This window comes from Phyllopteryx taeniolatus, chromosome 1 (genome assembly GCF_024500385.1).
Source record: "Phyllopteryx taeniolatus isolate TA_2022b chromosome 1, UOR_Ptae_1.2, whole genome shotgun sequence".
Lineage (NCBI taxonomy): Eukaryota > Metazoa > Chordata > Actinopteri > Syngnathiformes > Syngnathidae > Phyllopteryx > Phyllopteryx taeniolatus.
The window spans coordinates 32,653,675-32,671,442 of record NC_084502.1 but is presented as its reverse complement, the minus strand read 5'-3'; the positions used below and the strand labels follow the sequence as shown (position 1 = coordinate 32,671,442).

Here is a 17,768-nt window from a genome sequence, read left to right as displayed (position 1 = left end):
TTTTGGTGAGCAAGATAAATGTTAAATAGTTAATGCTCTACAGTTCAATCCAAATGATAGGAGCATGTTGGAGCGCAGCTACCCTTCTCCGAGAGCTGAATGGGCGAGCAGCGCTTCTGTGTACGGTGTGCAGTGGCAGGTGAATTTCTGGTTGGTAGATAAACACATATTGAGAACAAAGGCAGAGTCAAGCTCTTGAAGTTCACTCCGTCTGCTGGAAATGTCTTCAGAGTGAGCTGGAAAAGGGTTTGAAGGGTTTGCAATTTTCAAAGTAAGTTTGTTGACACTGGTTGCTAGCTTACTCTTAAGTCTGCGCCACACTGAACGATGTGACCGAACCTGACTGAACTCTCATGAAGTGTGAGGGGTTCCATAACTATTTTCATGACTGACTAGTCATTCGGCCACTGTTTTTGCAGTGACTCAAGATTTGAATCGCAATTACGTGATGTTGTAATGTTGCAGATTACGGCCAATCAGAAGGCACATAAGCTTTCACACATGCTAAAAATACATTTCTGCGTTTTTAAGCGCACGAGACACAGCCAGTCACCATGCTGCTGGCAAGCCATACAAATACATCCATTCATCCATTTTCTTTACCGCTTCTCCTCACGCGGGTAGTGGGCTGCTTGAGCCTAGCCCAGCTATCTTCGGGCGGGAGGCGGGGTACACCCGGAACCGGTCGCCAGCCAATCGCAGGTCACGTAGAAACAAACAACTTTTCTCGCTCACATTCACACCTACGAGCAATTTAGAGATTTTTTTTTAAACCAAGAGCTAGCTAGTGTTGGCTGGACATTTATGCTATCAAAACAATGTGCTCCCATAATCCTGCTAATCCTCAAGGTTCAAGGTGCTTTTATTGTCAATTCTTCAACATGTGTAACACTTATAGAGGATTGAAATTACGGTACTCAAGGACCCGCGGTGCTACAAAAGACAGTACAAGTAATAACATCAATATAAAAAGCTAAATAAAACTATGGTACATACAGTATGAAAAGTATTAATTGAATGTGCGAATATCATAGAGTTTGGGACAGAGAGCAGCCGCTGGGTATGCATGCGCCGCCATCTTGAGGGTAAAAAATAAACAAAAAAAACTAAGCAAACTAAGTCACAAAAAAATGCTAAATTAGCTAAGGATAACAACTGAAAAAGAATATACCTTGTGTGTGCTATTTCAGATCAGACAGAGAACTTTTGAAAAACTTTTGGTCTTTAGGCTGGCACAACACATTCACCAAGAATCATTCTTGTAGCTGACTAAATCAAACAACAATTCCTTGGATGGGGAATACCTTCTGCTTCTCCATATCTGTTGCATCATCGTCGTTAATGTTCCCTGGTTCACATTCCATAGTTTATATCCCTTCAAAACCAATCGATAGCATGTTTTTAGTTATTCATTCATTCATCTTACGTTCCGCTTATCCTCACCAGGCATGTTTTTGGGATGTGGGAGGAAACCGGAGTGCCCGGAGAAAACCCACCCAGGCACGTGAAGAACATGCACACGCCACACAGGCGGGGCTGGAATTTGAACCCCGGTCCAGTCGCCCACTGTACCGCTTGTTTTTAGTTATTCGATGAAAAATTAAACAACATGCTATGACTTACTTGTTATCGCTTTATTTCTGAAGTGACATTAAACAGACATGTCACAAACGAGAATTTTCATCCAGTCGTGCTGCAATTAGGAATTGAGTATCCTACTGAGAAATCTATCGACTATCAAGTATTCGGATAAAATTATGAATACACAAGAGAAAATGAGACATTTCACTTAATAATGAATGACCAATTGGTTTCCTCTTTTAGATAATCAACAGTATTTTTCTTAAATTCCCATTGTGCTTATAGCAGCAAACTGCATTTTCTTGTCTCCAAACATTTCCGGTAAGGCAATGTCAAACACAACTACAAATAAATAAAACACAAATCTAAATAGATTTCAGTTTAAGCTTGCCATTTTGTGTGAGTATCAAAAACATACGGCATTAAATAAAAAAAAAAAAAAAAAAAGAGGAACAAGTTTCTCATCTTGTTACAAAGACAGAATTTTATCCCACTGTGGTATCCCAGTCGGAACATTAGGGGGCACTACGTAAAAATATTACATTGATCGGAGGCAAAGAAGAAAACGACACGAAGAAGAATGTAGCTTCATGTCGAATAGATGTTAGCTGTGTGCTGATTGGTAAATAAAGTGAATAAAAAAAGAAATACAAGACCGATTCTTAAGAACACTACAGTGACTAAACAACTCAAATGAACAGGAAGCCCAAACAATGCAAACACGCTGTGAAACTATTTGCATGGTCGCTCACAAGCTGCTAATGCTAACGTAAATAAGCATACATGACATTAAGCCACGTGATTCCCACAATGCAATGTGGATTGTTTTTGTTGCAATAATTAACATCCTTATTCTTATGTTAATTGTAATTGTTGTTTCTGTGTATGTTACCACTGGTTCGTGGAATATGTACCTTATTTAACCGTCACATTTATTGTTGATTTATGTTGCACTGTGTTTAGGTATGTTACTAAAAATTTCAAAATAACTGTATATCAAAATAGAATATATCATTGGATAGAGTGACCCACGCATAAAATGAGCCCTAGTTTGTAAGCATCGGATAAGGATTGAGAATTTTTTGCCACTTTTAATGTCGCAAATTGGCCCAAATTTGCGTATCCAGAAATCAGTTTAAATTATTAGAAATGTCTGACCGACACCTTGATTCTTTGGTAGAAAAATGCACGGATGTTTCTTATTAAACGATCACGTCTTCATTTGCACATGCAATATGGCTGCCATTCACAAGTTGACAACTAATTTTGACGAACGCAAAAATCGTTGAGTATGCACCAAATTAGGTGAAATTGTTCATAGAGGTACCTTAGTACATTAACTAACACTTCTTCAAAGTATCTGACAGATTCTTACTTACCTTTGGCTAAATCCTTGATGTTTTTTTCTGATCAAAAACTTCAAAGCAGTGCAGCCACCGTTCAGAAAATTTAAATCGAACAAAATTAAATGTCGTCTGATCGAGGGGGCTTCCCAATGACGCTATAAAGAGGGATTACAGGAAATCCTTTCTGCATGCCTATCCCGATTTTGCAAGTACAACACAACAGATTCGGAGAAGCAAACTATTCCCCATCCATGACCTTTTTAAAGAGAATTATTTGATGCTGTTGATCTAAGAATAAAGTATAGCGAATGTGTTATCTTGTACAAATCACAAGCTTTTAACATCCAATCTAAAAAAAACAACAACAAAAAACACAGAGGTAAAGTGTAGTTGTTATCATTAGCTAATTTAGCTTTTTATGAGTCAGTTCACAACATCAACAAAGGTATGGGAACACGTTTTAATGGGATAAAAGCATTAGAAAATGCTCTCTAGTGCTTGCATGATTAAAGTTCAAAAAAAGGGTCAAGTATTTTGTGTGCAGAGAAGTTATTTTTTGTTGAGCCAAACAAGTTATCATTGTATAATTGACAACAAAAATCCATGTTTACTTTTGTACTTAATTTCATTTCTATGTATGTTAGTAATTGGGCTACTTTTTACTTTTTTACTTAAAGGAGATTGTCTATATTTAACTTTCTTCTTTTTTTTTTAAGTATGCACTACTACTTCTAGTTCTAGACAACTGTAGGTAGGAACTGTCACATTGTGCACTTTATGTCTAAGAAAGTTACATACCACCGTAAATTGATTTAAAAACGTTGTAGGGTTTATAAATGCAGCAACACAATGTTATGGAACATGCGGTTTTATGTGTTTGTTAGGACACTGATGTGAACCGGCAACAGTTTAAGTAGTTTATTTTACCTTTACGTGTTGGAGGACTGCAGAGAGGATTTCTCTCTTGGTGTTAGTGTATCATCTTTGTGGTGGCAACCGAAAAAAAAGAAAACAATCATCTCGCTGTGTCGTTGCTCGCTTTTTGTAATTGCGTGAAATTCCAAGACGCGATTTTGGCGATTATTTGTTACTTTTTAATCGTTATCTTCGTTGCCCATAACAAACATCGGCTTTCTCCGGCTGTTCTCCGGCTGTTCTCCCGAGGCCGTATTAATGTTATTCACCGATCCCCGTCGTTAGCATCAGGGCTATCGATTTACATAATGTGGCGATAAGCTGACTACGTAGCTGACTGAGCAGAGTTGTTTTAAAAAAAATAAACACTGCATTATTTGTAAAGGCACGCGTCCGAGGCGGTCGTTCGACTTCGACATGGCGATCAGAAGGATATATATTAGCATTGGCTATGCTAGCTTTGGTGCCTTGGTTGGACTTTCGGCTTTTTTGGTGTGGAATATCGTTTATCATCAGCCATGGACAGCGGCCATGGGAGGTCTCTCAGGTACGTAAACGTGTATTTACTTGACAGACGTGAATGTAGTAAGGTGCTGTTTTGATTTTGGTTTGGTCTGTTTATGGCAAACAAATAATCCGTGCCAAAACTAAAACCCAACTTCCTAAAATGTGTCTTCACGGAAGTACATGCTCACAACAAAGTACAAATGTACATCTGGGTACCGATAAGCTAGTTTTGTCTTTGAAGATGAAGTACCGCATTTCGAAACCGCCATGTTTGTTGTAAAATATTATTGTTTTGCTCAAAATCTCATTCGTCACAGCATGACTTGTGTACTCTGCGTTATATTGTACATTACGTCCATTACAGGAGTTTAGGCATATCTTTAACAATTAAAAACAATGCTATATATTCCCTTTGCGGTGCAGGTGCAGTTACAAATTCTCCTATTAAATGTGTGGAATTTCTTTCAGTCTATCAAAAGGTTGGGTCTGGTAGGAATGGCACCTTGAACCTGAGTATAATGTAGCAAGAATTTTTAAATCAGATGCTGGGTTATGTAGAAATAGATTTTTTTGCGTGTTGGGAAAAACTGGCCTGTTAGGGGAATATTTTTCTGTGATGTCGTATATAGAAAATCTGTTTTTAAAAAAATAAATAAAAAATTATTATTATTTCTCAACATATCTTCAAGATGCATTAGTACGAGTCCCACCGAGTTCTAGGCAGTACATGCCCATTTCAACATGATTGGCTGCTGCATTTTGGTAAGACACGCCCTACTGCATCTTGACAGGAAAGGCAGTATCTGACTTCACTGTTGTGGCGCTACTATAAATCCCACTAACCGTAACTTTAACCCAAACCAACTTGATTGATTTTATATTGTACAATACATACATATTATTATTATTATTATTACTGTGATTGGCTGGCAACCAACCAGTTCAGGGTGTACGCCGCCTCCTGCCCGCTGTTGATAGGCTCCAGCATACCCACAACCCTAGTGAGGATAAGCGGTGTAGATGGATTATTATTATTATTATTAGTAGTAGTAGTAGTAGTAGTAGTACATATTTGGAATGGTCATCTCAAATCATCTGCATAGCCCATGGCGCGTCATGCCTGGATGCAGCAGCCAATCATATTGCAGTGGGATTCATAACATCTCAACCTTTTCGTTTGCCTGCTACTCGGGGAACCCCTTCTCAGACTGGATGACAAGTTTCAGTTTAAAATATCCACCAATAAGCTCAGAGATTCCGAGGGGTTCTCCAAGTTAATGAGTCAAAATTAATGCAACGTTCCAAATGGCGTCACTTGCCCTAAAAACTCAATTTGAATAACACAAATGGAACGTTATGTCTGAGAATAGTAGTGTCGGCAGTAGAGTCGGTCATCAATTGTTTTTCAAAAATGTATTCGTTACACAGGATTTTAGAGGCGTTTGAAGCTCATTCCATGTTTTAAAAAATTCCACAAAGATAGTGGCCACTTGTCACGTTCCTATTCAAATATAGACGTACGCTGTCATAGTTGTCGTGCCTAAATAAATTGCCCTCCATGTCGTCCAGTTTAAATAAACCAACGTCGTCTTTTTTTTTTTCCTCATAGGGAAAAAAACAGGTGATGCTGTGATTACCTTTACTATGGCATCTATCTTTACCTTTACTATCCCACCATCTTTGCACAAAATGCCTGTATGGCTAACATGACATCTATAAAGCAGAATTATTGGGTGGAATTTACATCGGGGTTGATTTGTCTATGGAGGAGGTTGGTTGTTTTTTGGTCAAAAGCCATTATACAAAATAAACTGCATTACCAGTATATTACAATTAATATCAAGTGACACTGGACTTTCAAATAAAATATTAAAACAGACTTTTATGTGTTCACTGTGATGTGTTAAATGCAGAGAACAAATTTCGTGTGCATGCATGTTCATGACAATAAAAGGTGATTCTTCTTTTATGGGAAATGCAGCAAAATGTCAAGAATCTAGGGAAACTGGCCTGGAATAATAAGTTGCAAAACGCCTCAGAACTAATGTTAATAATATGTTTCAAAGATATCATGATTATGATGCACTGCATGAGACACCAAGTACATTCTGCAGTTTAGTGAACCCATCTTGATCGCAAGGGATACGTTACAGACCCACCTTCGATAAATTTCCGTGATATAGAGACCATATACAACCCATAGATCAATTTCCGTACTGCTTATCCTCACTGGGGTCACGGGCACGCTGGAGCCTATCCCAGCCGATTCTGGGCGAGAGGCGGGGTTACACCCTGAACTAGTCATATTTTACCCCTCCCACACAATTTAAACACACTTAAACATATTAAAACACACTATTTAAAGTCTTTCCTAGATGTCAAGAAATGGAAGATGAAGGTCCGGTACACACAAAGATAATCGGGCTGTTTTTGTTCCGGATTTACCCTTTCCTGACCAAGGATGAAAAAATCTTGTCTTATAAAATAATCCTTTTGTCTGAAGTGTGTTAAGAGTGAATTTGTCCCAATAATAGGGTCTGAAACGGGTTGGGGCCAACGATATTAGATGTTGAACGTGCTAAATATTTACGACCAAAAATCTTAATGGATCTGGGGAAAGCCATCTACTCCTGCATCATGACTGTGAATTGTGAATGTAGCCAATCAAGAAGCAACCTGAATGAGGAACAAGGAAACAGCTGTAAATAAAAACATGTCCTACCCGATATCGTATTTTGCATAAGTGTATTTTCCAGTGCAAGTCTATATTAATGACATCACTATTCTACAACACTCCTGCCTCTGGGAAACACTGGTGAAACATACCTGGTAGCCTGTAAAATCAGGCCTTCAAAATAATAGCATACCAGTAAAATAACATGGTTTACACACCTGAAACACAGTCCGGTGGACCTCAGAAATGGATGCCCAGTTCATGGAGCTGTGGGATTCCCAAGGGTGCTTATTTCACATCTCTGCCAAGTTTATCCAGTCTTTTTTTTTTTTTTTTTTTTAAGATTTTCCTGTTAAAAAAAACAAAACAAAAAAATTCCCAAGGCCCTCGAGTTGCCTCTTTTATGTGGCGTTGGTATGTTTCTTCTTTGTTTTTGTTAGATTACATTTGATCACGTGAGAGTTTGGTCTTGGCGGACTAGATTCGAGATTGGTGGTGGAACAAAATCTTTTCGTCTGCTGTTCTGTGATGAAATTATTGGAGCACACCACACACAATACGACCAAAACTGTTAAATGCCTTTTATCTTCATGTGTAGAACAGATACAAAATATTTTAAGATTAGAAAAATCATTGTGTGTACCAGGTAGGGCTGTACGATATCATTGCGATGTACAGTAGGCACGGAAAATATTCAGACCCCCTTAGATTTTTCACTCTGTTATATTGCACCCATTTGCTAAATTCATTTTAGTTATTTTTTTCCTCATTAATGTACACACAGCACCCCATATTGACAGAAAAAAACAGAATTGTTGAATTTGTTGCAGGTTTATTAAAAGAGAAAAACTGAAATATCACACTGCCGTAAGTAAGTGTTTTGACCCTTTGACACTCATATATTTAACTCGGGTGCTGTCCATTTCTTCTGATCATCCTTGAGATGGTTCTACACCTTCATTGGAGTCCAGCTTTGTTTGATTATACTGATTGGCCTTGATTAAAAAGCCACACACATGCCGATATAAGACCTTACAGCTCCCAGTGCATGTCAGAGCAAATGACAATCATGAGGTCAAAGTAACTGCCTGAAGAGCTCAGAGACAAAATGGTGGCAAGGCACAGATCTGGCCAAGGTTACAAAAAAAAAATTCTGCTACACTTACGGTTCCTAAGAGCACAGTGGCGTCCATAATCATTAAATGAAAGATGTTTGGGACGACCAGAACCCTACCTAGAGCTGGCTGACGGTCTGTTGCGATGTTGTTGTTCTGTAGTATACAGTGAATCAACTGTAATATTAAAAGTAACCAGCAGAGGGACCTGTTTGGACATGCTAATAGAAAGCATTTCCTATTTCGCTCTTCACAACGAAACTAGGCAGACACACAGCTGCGTGAGTGCGTGAGGTGCGTTCAGGAACACGGCGTAAATGGAAGTGAATAAATGTAATAATAAATAATAGTGACTGTGTTCTTTTGTAATACAGTACATAATTGTAAAAATGTATTACTAGGAAAATTACTATTTGTGTCAGAATGATTTAGTTAAAACATTGTACAATCACACTAATAATGTGGAATTTATTTTGTTTTGTTATAAGAATACACGGATATTTCCACTTGCTTTAAGGTTACATCATTACGTGTTTAGTTCAGTATATTGTAGTGACGTAGAGGCTAATATAGTACTCCGTTACTGAACAGTGTATATTTATAGTAGTGGTTTACTTCAACACTGCACAGGCTTTGTTTCCTCCAACACTGCACAATCATGTAGTGATTAGCATGTAATTAGCTTGTTGCCTTTGATTCACTGAATGTACAGTAATTGATATATTTGTCATGTATATATGTTCCCTCTGAATATATGTATCGTAAAATATCTACAAAAGCAGCAACACATACAAACTAAGCATACAACATTACTCACAGGCATACATGGGGTACGGAAAGTATTCAGACGGAAAGTTTTTCTCTCTTGTTTTTATTGCAGCCATTTGCTAAAATCAGTTAAGTTCATTTTTTTCCCTCATTAATGTAGACACAGCACCCATTTTTGAAAAAAAAAAAAAAAAAAAACAACCTAGAATTGCCATGAGTCTTTTTGGGAATGATGCAGTTTTTCACCCCTGGATTTGGGGATCCTCTGCCATTCATCCTTGCAGATCCGCTCCAGTTCTGTCAGGTTGGATGGTGAATGTTGGTGGACCGCCATTTTCAGGTCTCTCCAGAGATGCTCAATTGGGTTTAAGTCAGGGCTCAGGCTGGGCCATTCAAGAACAGTCACAGAGTTGTTATGAAGTCACTCCTTTGTTATTTTAGCTGTGTGCGTCGGGTCATTGTCTTGTTGGAAGGTGAACCTTCGGCCCAGTCTGAGGTCCTGAGCACTCTGGAGAAGGTTTTCGTCCAGGATATTCCTGTACTTGGCCACATTCATCTTTCCTTCGATTGCAACCAGTCGTCCTCTCCCTGCAGCTGAAAAACAGCATGATGCTGCCACCACCATGCTTCACTGTTGGGACTGTATTGGACAGGTGATGAGCAGTGCCTGGTTTTCTCCACACATAGCGCCTATAATTAAGGCCAAAAAGTTCTATCTTGGTCTCATCAGACCAGAGAATCTTATTTCTCACCATCTTGGGAGTCCTTCAGGTGTTTTTTAGCAAACTCCATGCAGACTTTCATGTGTCTTGCACTGTAAGGTCTTATATAGACAGGTGTGTGGCTTTGCTAATCAAGGCCAATCAGTATAATCAAACACAGCTGGACTCTAATGAAGGTGTAGAACCATCTCAAGGATGATCAGAAGAAATGGACAGCACCCGAATTAATTATGAGTGTCACAGCAAAGGGTCCGAATACTTATGGCTGTGTGATATTTCAGTTTTTCTTTTTTAATAAATCTGCAAAAATTTCAACAATTGTTTTTTTCTGTCAATATGGTGTGCTGTGTGTACATTAATGAGGGGAAAGATTACATGATTTTAGCAAATGGCTGCAATATAACAAAGAGTGAAAATTTTAAGGGGGTCTGAATACTCTCCGTACCCACTGTATATTCTCTCTGCTCTGTGGAAACGAAAAATATTAAAACAGGACTGAAGGGGCATCTGCTCCTTCTTTCTGTGAATTATGCTGCATCTCTTCCAGTAGACTTCAATGCTGCCGAGCATGTTGCAGCACAAAATGGTGCCACACTGAAGGTGTGCAACTCTGCCTACAACATGCTTGTATCTTGTAAAAACTCATAAAATATGATTGCTTAAAAATCTGACATAGTGAGGGTGTGAATGATGAACAGCAATATAGTGGGATTCACTCTGGTGGTGAAATACGGTAACAGATAAATGAAAAAAATGCCATTTTAAATGTGATGTAGCGGGCTGTTTTGCAATATTTTCATTCAATGTCTGTTGTTTGTTTGACAGGCGTGCTGGCGCTGTGGGCTTTGGTGACACACGTCATGTACCTTCAGGACTACTGGCGCACATGGCGCAAAGGCCTCAAGCTATTCATCGGTGTTGGTGTGCTCTTTTGCGTCCTTGCTGTGACTGCCTTTATTACCTTCTTGACGCTGGCCATCACACAGAAGCAATGTAAGCGCCTCTCACGCTAATGCTTATGTTAAGGGAAAGAAGTCGGGAAATAATATTTTGTTTGTGTGTCGCAGCTCTGACGGATCCGAGGAGTCTTTATCTGTCATGCGTGTGGAGTTTTATGACCTTCAAGTGGTCCTCTCTCTTGGTTCTGTACTCGTACCGATATCGGCAGGAGTTTGCAGACATCAGCATCCTCAGCGATTTTTAGTTGAATGCAACATACTTTGAGGGTTCTGTGGCTCGGGCCTAGAAGACCTTCTTCGGAACCAAGAGGACTTGTGTAGGTGACCACCAGGTGTCATTGTGTTTATATTGTAAACTGTTACTCTAGTATTCTTCTCGGGTGTTATGTCTCAACCTCAAAGCTACACTTTTTAAATCACCATCTGAGCTGGCTTTTAATCAGATAAATACATTGCGCCATTCTATGAAAACCCAAGGGGCTGTCTTAACTCATGCACTGCCATTGACGGCTGTTGAATTCAAATATCCATGTTAACATGGAGGATTGGCAGTGAATGAATGAGGCCGAGAACTTAAAACAGGCAGGCATCCCAGAGACAGAACTATTGGATACAAGCAATTAAAAAGTCAAAGGTCCACTTTAAGTGTTCAGTGTAGACATGCAGGACAAAACAACAATGACAGAACTTTCATAACGTGCTGCCACCATGAATCTTTCTTTGCTGTGCGGTGCTGTTTTCAGAAAACTATCATCGGTGTTGTTTTGCCTGTGTTTTTATGCAATAACAGTATTTTAACACTAACAATGTGTCACTATTGCATCGTCACAGCCAAAACGAAAATGCTGCCTCACAAGGACTGTTTGTTTTAAGAATGCTACGTCTGTACATGTACTTCACTGCTAATGTGTCCATCAGAGTCATATGACTTAGTCTGGGTTTACACTGCATGGTTCAAAGTGACACAATTCCCTTTTTTTTTGGTTTCAAGCGGCAAGATTATATTAGTACAATATGTGTCATGGCATTGTAAAGCTTGGAATCAGATTGGTCCTCTTCCAAATGTGTATAAAAATCTGATACCCTGGAAATGCAAGTCGGTCATGACCACTCAAATACCCACTGTAAACTAAAGCTAAAGCATAGACCATTAAATATATTGTAAACATGCATCAGCAGAGATGTGTTGATTAAATAAGGAAAATAATAGCCAACGGGGGCCTGGCCCAACTATGCTTAATATTCGTATTTATGTATTATGCTTTAGTATTTACTGCCTGCTGTTCAGGTTTGTGGGGCTATATACGTGCAATTTAGGTGTGTATGTTAACATAGCCATATTGGATATGTCAGTTGGAAATAAACAGTCAAAAAAGCAGAGATGCATTAAATAGGAATTGGAGATTACCAATGTAAATTCAGCCTTACATATTTTAAGCCACCGTATGTTGATGAAAGGCTTGCAAAATGACACTTTTGGATAAGACCTGTGAGGACAAACCGTTGGTGTGCATTTGTGTAGTGTAGCTTTACATGGTGAGATCGGCAACAACTGGTCTGGCATGTGCACATACATTTTGTCGGTCTGTATTAACAAAGTCTTGGTCTCTGCTCATTGCCTTGCAGTTTTCTTTGCTATGCTTCATCTCAATTGTAGGGCCTCACATTTTTCAATGATTACCGTATTGTCAAAGCAAAGAGCCATGCTCATTTTGCGCAATCTCTCACAAGAGGGCAGTGTAGAGGTTTTGAGATTCAAAGTCAGATAAGTAGTACATATTCCTTGCAAGAACCCCATTGTTTTTAATCATAATATTGATTATTGTGTTGGATTGTTATAGAATCATGCATTTTAGTCTTCTCAAACACAAAGCCCATTTGTTGTCTTTCTTATTGCATTCAAATGTGACCCTGATCGTCTTTCATACACTTTTTGTATGTTTCTTTTTCTTTGGCAATTGTTAACATACTCCCAAGATTTCATGTATCTGTTTGCACCCCTCTTGTTTCATGTGACCAGAGCAGCACTGTGCAAGTTCTTGTTAAGCCCCACCAGGGGGAGACCCACACTCACATTTCTCATGTAAAGACTTTGATGAATGCTGAAAGCACTTTAACATTGACGCCATTGTTTGCAAACGCAACTTCCATACTATTTGTTTTTGTCTGCTATTCGTGTGCGTCTAAAGATGAGAGCTGGAAGATGTCTTTTAAAATATATTTGTGTTTTTGTGAATTAGTATAAGCCCCCCTGTGTACACATGCATGTAAAGGTGCATTACTTAATTCCATGTATGTTCTCTCACTAACAATAAAGTGATTTAGCTCCTCATCAAGGTTTAATGCATTTTTCTGTAGCTCAGATTGAGGTGTTCTTCACTGTAGTGGTTTGTAAGTTAAGTGTAATTAGTAGTGTTCTTGGATCATGTTGGAAAAATTCTACATAAAGTACATTATTTTCTGTGCATGTCTACAATATATGCGTGGATATTTCCACTTGCTTTAAGGTTACATCATTACGTGTTTAGTTCAGTGTATTGTAGTGACGTAAAAGCTAATATAGTACTCCTTAACTGTACAGTGTATATTTATACTCGTGGTTTACTTCAACACTGCACAAGCATGTACTGTTGAGCATGTAATTGGCTTGATGTCTTTGAGTCACTGAATGTACAGTAATTGATATACACACGCACACACACATATGTTTTATATATATATATATACACACACACACGTTCCCTCTGAATATTTTTTTTTTTTTTTTGTTTTTTATTTTTTTAGTTTATGACATACTACCTGATGATATCACTGTCTTTAACAGTGATATTTAAACTATGATATTTATTCCATTCTAGTATACCGTTAAGCCTGAACTTATTCTTTTGTTGAATGCGTACCTTTTTGTTGGAAATGACAAGAAATCAGCAAAAGACTGCAAAAGGTTTAGGGAATTTAGTTTTTCATTATTCACATCAATGACATTATGGAAGAAACAATGGTTTTTTTTTTTTAACACAACCTTATGTCACAGTATAAGATTAAAATACTAATTATACAGTATAATTTTAAATCTTTAACATTTTGCTTTACCAGACTTGAACTGTTGAAGAGTTGTCATGCAAGATTATTTTTTTAAACAATTTTTGCATGCACATTGATCCCAGACAGGCTTGTTTTCTTGATAAATTGTGTTGCATTTTAACAACAAATTTTGATGTTGCACTGGTAGTTAATAGGCTGTTAGCAGGCTTTTTGTGTTTGCGTACGTCTTCACATTAAAGGCTCTTCATTGACATGTAAGCCTACTTCCTTATTGTCAGCGCACACGACGCTGATGGCACAAACTGTCATTCGGCACAAAATGTTCATACAATCAAATGCATTTTATTTTAGCCATTGTCAACTGTTCAACCTTGGTGAAAGTCTGCGCTTTTGAAAGTCTGCGCTTTAATGATTGCCCTTCTAGTTATGTCTCATTTGGAAAGAGCTTAGGCGGCTTGTAGCCTGGCAGCAGCCTAACGGGGCCACCGGAGTGATTTATGAAACTATTAACAAATCATTTTAAAGTATTCTGGCAACATCTGCTGCTATGCGGCGCTTACTCTCAGCAGCAAATTGGCTTCACAAGTGATTACAAGGCTTCTGCGACCATCAGCTTGGATTTGTGTCTCCACAAGAGACGCTCATCACTCGAATGGACGTGTGAGCAACTGTTTAATTCCATCATCTGCTACTCTTTCTCTGAGCACTCATTCGGAGATGCACATCATATTTAGGGAAATATTGTTATTGAAAATGTGACTTGCTTACACAATATGGAAGAATAATGGGGGGAATTAGCATTAGAAACTTAAGCGGGCTTCATACACACCGACAATCGGGGGCTACATAAACACCAAATCGGTCGGTCCAAATTGAGCATTTTCCCTTCGTTGCAATCAAAATCAGCAAAGGCCCTATGTCTCGGAAAGATTACCCTGAGTGATTATCCTGTGGTATGAGGTGTGTTAAGAGTGATACTTCCTCCCCGCTCTGCTTGGAAAATGGTTGGGCTCACAATCGGAAATGTTAAAATACCGATGATTGCAAATTTTTCAACACAGAGCTTGGCCCAGCTACAGACTCTAGAATTGTGACATATCGGAAAGATAGCCAATTAGGAAGCGACCTGAAGCGGTGAAGAGGAGAAGGACGAGCAAATGGTTGTGTTGAGTGTTGTTTGTCATTTACCACAATAAAAATGACAAGAAGAGTTTGCAACTGCCATGTAGTTACAGTTAGGCTAATACTTAGCCTAGCTTCTATTTTTTCTCTTGTATTTTCTGTCCATCTGAATGCCCTTTAGCACCGTGCTGCCTCTCTATGGAATCAGATTTGTTGTGTACATATCAGTCTCGGTACTACAACATACAGGTGTATCTCAATAAATTACAATACTGTATGTAGGAGAGGTCATTGTATTACAGCTTGGAATTCCAAAAGTGAAACTCATAAATTATACAGACAAGACAAGAAAACACTTTTCAGAAGGCCAATTCTAACCTAATTTTCATTTTAAAATCATTTCGAGTGTTTCTTATGTAACATTCTAATTTCTTGAAGTTTGTAAAATGTGGGTTTGCATAAGCTGTAAACTAAAATCATCAAAATAATAAATAAAATCATAAAATTGTTTACGCTGTGTAGTGAATCTACAAACGCCAATTCCAGTGACGTTGGCATGTTGTGTGAACCATGAATAAGAACAGAATATAATAATTTGCAAATCCTTGACAATCTATATTCAATTGAATACACTATAAAAACACATTATTATTATTATTTTTAATCTGATGCCTGCAACATGTTCCAAAGAGCGTGGTACAGGGGCAACAAAAGACTGGGAAAATTGAGCATTGCTCAAAAAATGCTTGTTTGGAACATTCCACAGGTGAGCAGATTAAGTTAATTGGAAACAGGTGAGTGTCATGACTGGGTATAAAAGGAGCATCCCCGAAAGGCTCAGTTCTGGACAAGCAAGGATGGAGTGAGGTTCTCCACTATGTAAACAACTGTGTGAGCGTTTAGTCCAACAGTTTAAGAGCAACTTTTCTCAATGTACAATTACAAGGAATTTAGGGATTTCATCATCTACGGTCCATAATATCATCAAAGAATTCAGAGAATCGAGAGAAATCTCTGCACGTAAGCGTCAAGGCCGAAAACTAATATTGAATGCCTGTGACCTACGATCCCTCAGGTGGCACTGCATTAAAAACCGGCATCATTTTGTCAAGGATATTGCTACGTGGGCTCAGAAACACTTCAGAAAGCATTGTCAGTTAAGACAGTTTGTCGCTACATCTACATACTGTATGAAAGTTAAAACTCTGTCATGCAAGGTGAAAGCTATATACCAACAAGACCCAGAAATGCTGTCGGCTTCTCTGGGCCTGAGCTCATCTAAGATGGACTTGACGCAAAGTGGAAAAGTGTGCTGTGGTCTGACGAGCCCACATTTCAATTTGTTTTTGGAAATCATGGACGTCGTGTTGTCCGGGCCAAAGAGGAAAAGGATCATCCGAATTACTTTCAACGCAAAGTTCAAGTTCATCTGTGAAGGCAGCATGAAGGCTGAAAGATATAGCCAGGTTTTGAAGCAGCAGCAATGAATGTCTTTTTCGGGGACATCTCTGCTTATTTCAGCAAGACATTGCCAAGCCACATTCTCCACGTGTTACAACAGCGTGGCTTCGTAGTAAAAGAGTATGAGTACTAGACTGGTCTTCCAGCAGTCCAGACCTTTCTCCCATTGAAAATGTGTGGCACATTATGAAGCGTAAAATACAACAAAAACGACCGCGGACTGTTGAAAAACTGAAGTTGTACCTCAAGCAAGAATGGGGAAGAATTTGACCGACAAAGCTCAACAATTAGTGTCCATAGTTCCCAAACGCTTACCGAGTGTTGTTAAAAGGAAACTTGATGTAACACAGTGATAAACATGCCCCTGTCCCAGCTTTTTTAGAACGTGCTGCAGGCATCAAATTTAAATGAGTGAATATTTGCTCAAAAAAATACTTGTTTATCCATTTGAAGATGAAATATCTTGCACTGTAGTGCATTCAATTTAATATACGTTGCAAAGGATTTGAAAATCATTGTATTTAGTTTTTATTTATATTTTACCCCAACTTCATTAAAATTGGGGTTTGTACATTATATATATATGTATATATATATCGCTTGCACATTCATCAATGTGATGGTTTAACTAACACGGTCGCCTTTAGTAATTTCAGCCTTGAGATTTATGTGTTGAATTCACTGACATGCCTGGTGGTTCACTACTATTAGTGAGACTAATGGTGTGGTATTGGAGGGTATCTCCTTGTTGAGTCATGAGGGCTTGTCATTTGCGGCTTGCATGATGATGGGCGCAGGAAGTATCTCTAACCATTTTGTTGTTAAGATTCAAATGCAGAGTACCCTCGGGAAGCTAAATAAATTATCCTTTTCTCATCTTGACAGGATGAGGATGTCCCAAAATGACATATAAATCTAAATAAAGATTGATAAAGCCGCTGCATTCAATTCTTTGCACATGTATTTTATGGACCGACATTTGGTGTTGGGGAGTGACTTAAGGAAGCACTTTGAAGCCATGAGGTCACAAATCTTAATTGTGCCGTGTCAGCATATTTGTGTGTTTACAAGGCCATTTTGACGCCTGCAAGTATTCATTTATGTTGTCTCCTTCCAGTAGGTCAAAGGCAATTAATTGAGTCAACATATATATATATATATATATATTTTTTTTATTATTATTTTTTTTTGTAGCTTAATTGTCTTTACAGTATTGTGTCAACATCAGATACAACTTCGGCTTTCTATTCAAAATTTACAAAACATGTTCAAACCGTTAAAGACTAAATGATTTGGGATGTTTACAAAAACATTCTCATTGAAGAATACATTGTCTTTTGGATGTTTTACATTTGTCCAACGCTATAAATTGTGCTGCGTTCAATAACATGTAATTGGGTTTCATCAAAGACTCAAATATGTCTCAGGTGATTACAAAAATGTTACATTTGTCAATTGTTTGAAATTACTGTATCTTTGATGTTTACAAACCCACATTTTCAGTTTGAAAAAGCTATGCATTGTCTTAAAAGTTTATTTAAATCATGTTAGAT

General features: G+C 38.3%; 1 protein-coding gene across 1 annotated transcript; it reads left to right on the top strand.

Annotated features, from left to right (window-relative positions):
• Positions 1 to 3,787: 3,787 nt before the first annotated feature.
• slc48a1a (solute carrier family 48 member 1a) lies at positions 3,788 to 12,919 on the top strand. The gene is made up of 3 exons (XM_061789719.1): positions 3,788 to 4,389; positions 10,454 to 10,621; positions 10,696 to 12,919. The coding sequence occupies exons 1-3, from the start codon at positions 4,260 to 4,262 to the stop codon at positions 10,830 to 10,832; spliced, it is 435 nt and encodes a 144-aa protein (XP_061645703.1). The 5' UTR covers positions 3,788 to 4,259; the 3' UTR covers positions 10,833 to 12,919.
• Positions 12,920 to 17,768: the final 4,849 nt, after the last annotated feature.

Excerpts from the sequence above, each read along its gene's own strand:
- slc48a1a (XM_061789719.1), top strand. The coding sequence starts at position 4,260 with ATGGCGATCAGAAGGATATATATTAGCATTGGCTATGCTAGCTTTGGT. Across the intron at positions 4,390-10,453 it reads GGCCATGGGAGGTCTCTCAG|GCGTGCTGGCGCTGTGGGCT; the intron begins GTACGTAAACGT and ends TTTGTTTGACAG. Across the intron at positions 10,622-10,695 it reads GGCCATCACACAGAAGCAAT|CTCTGACGGATCCGAGGAGT; the intron begins GTAAGCGCCTCT and ends TGTGTGTCGCAG.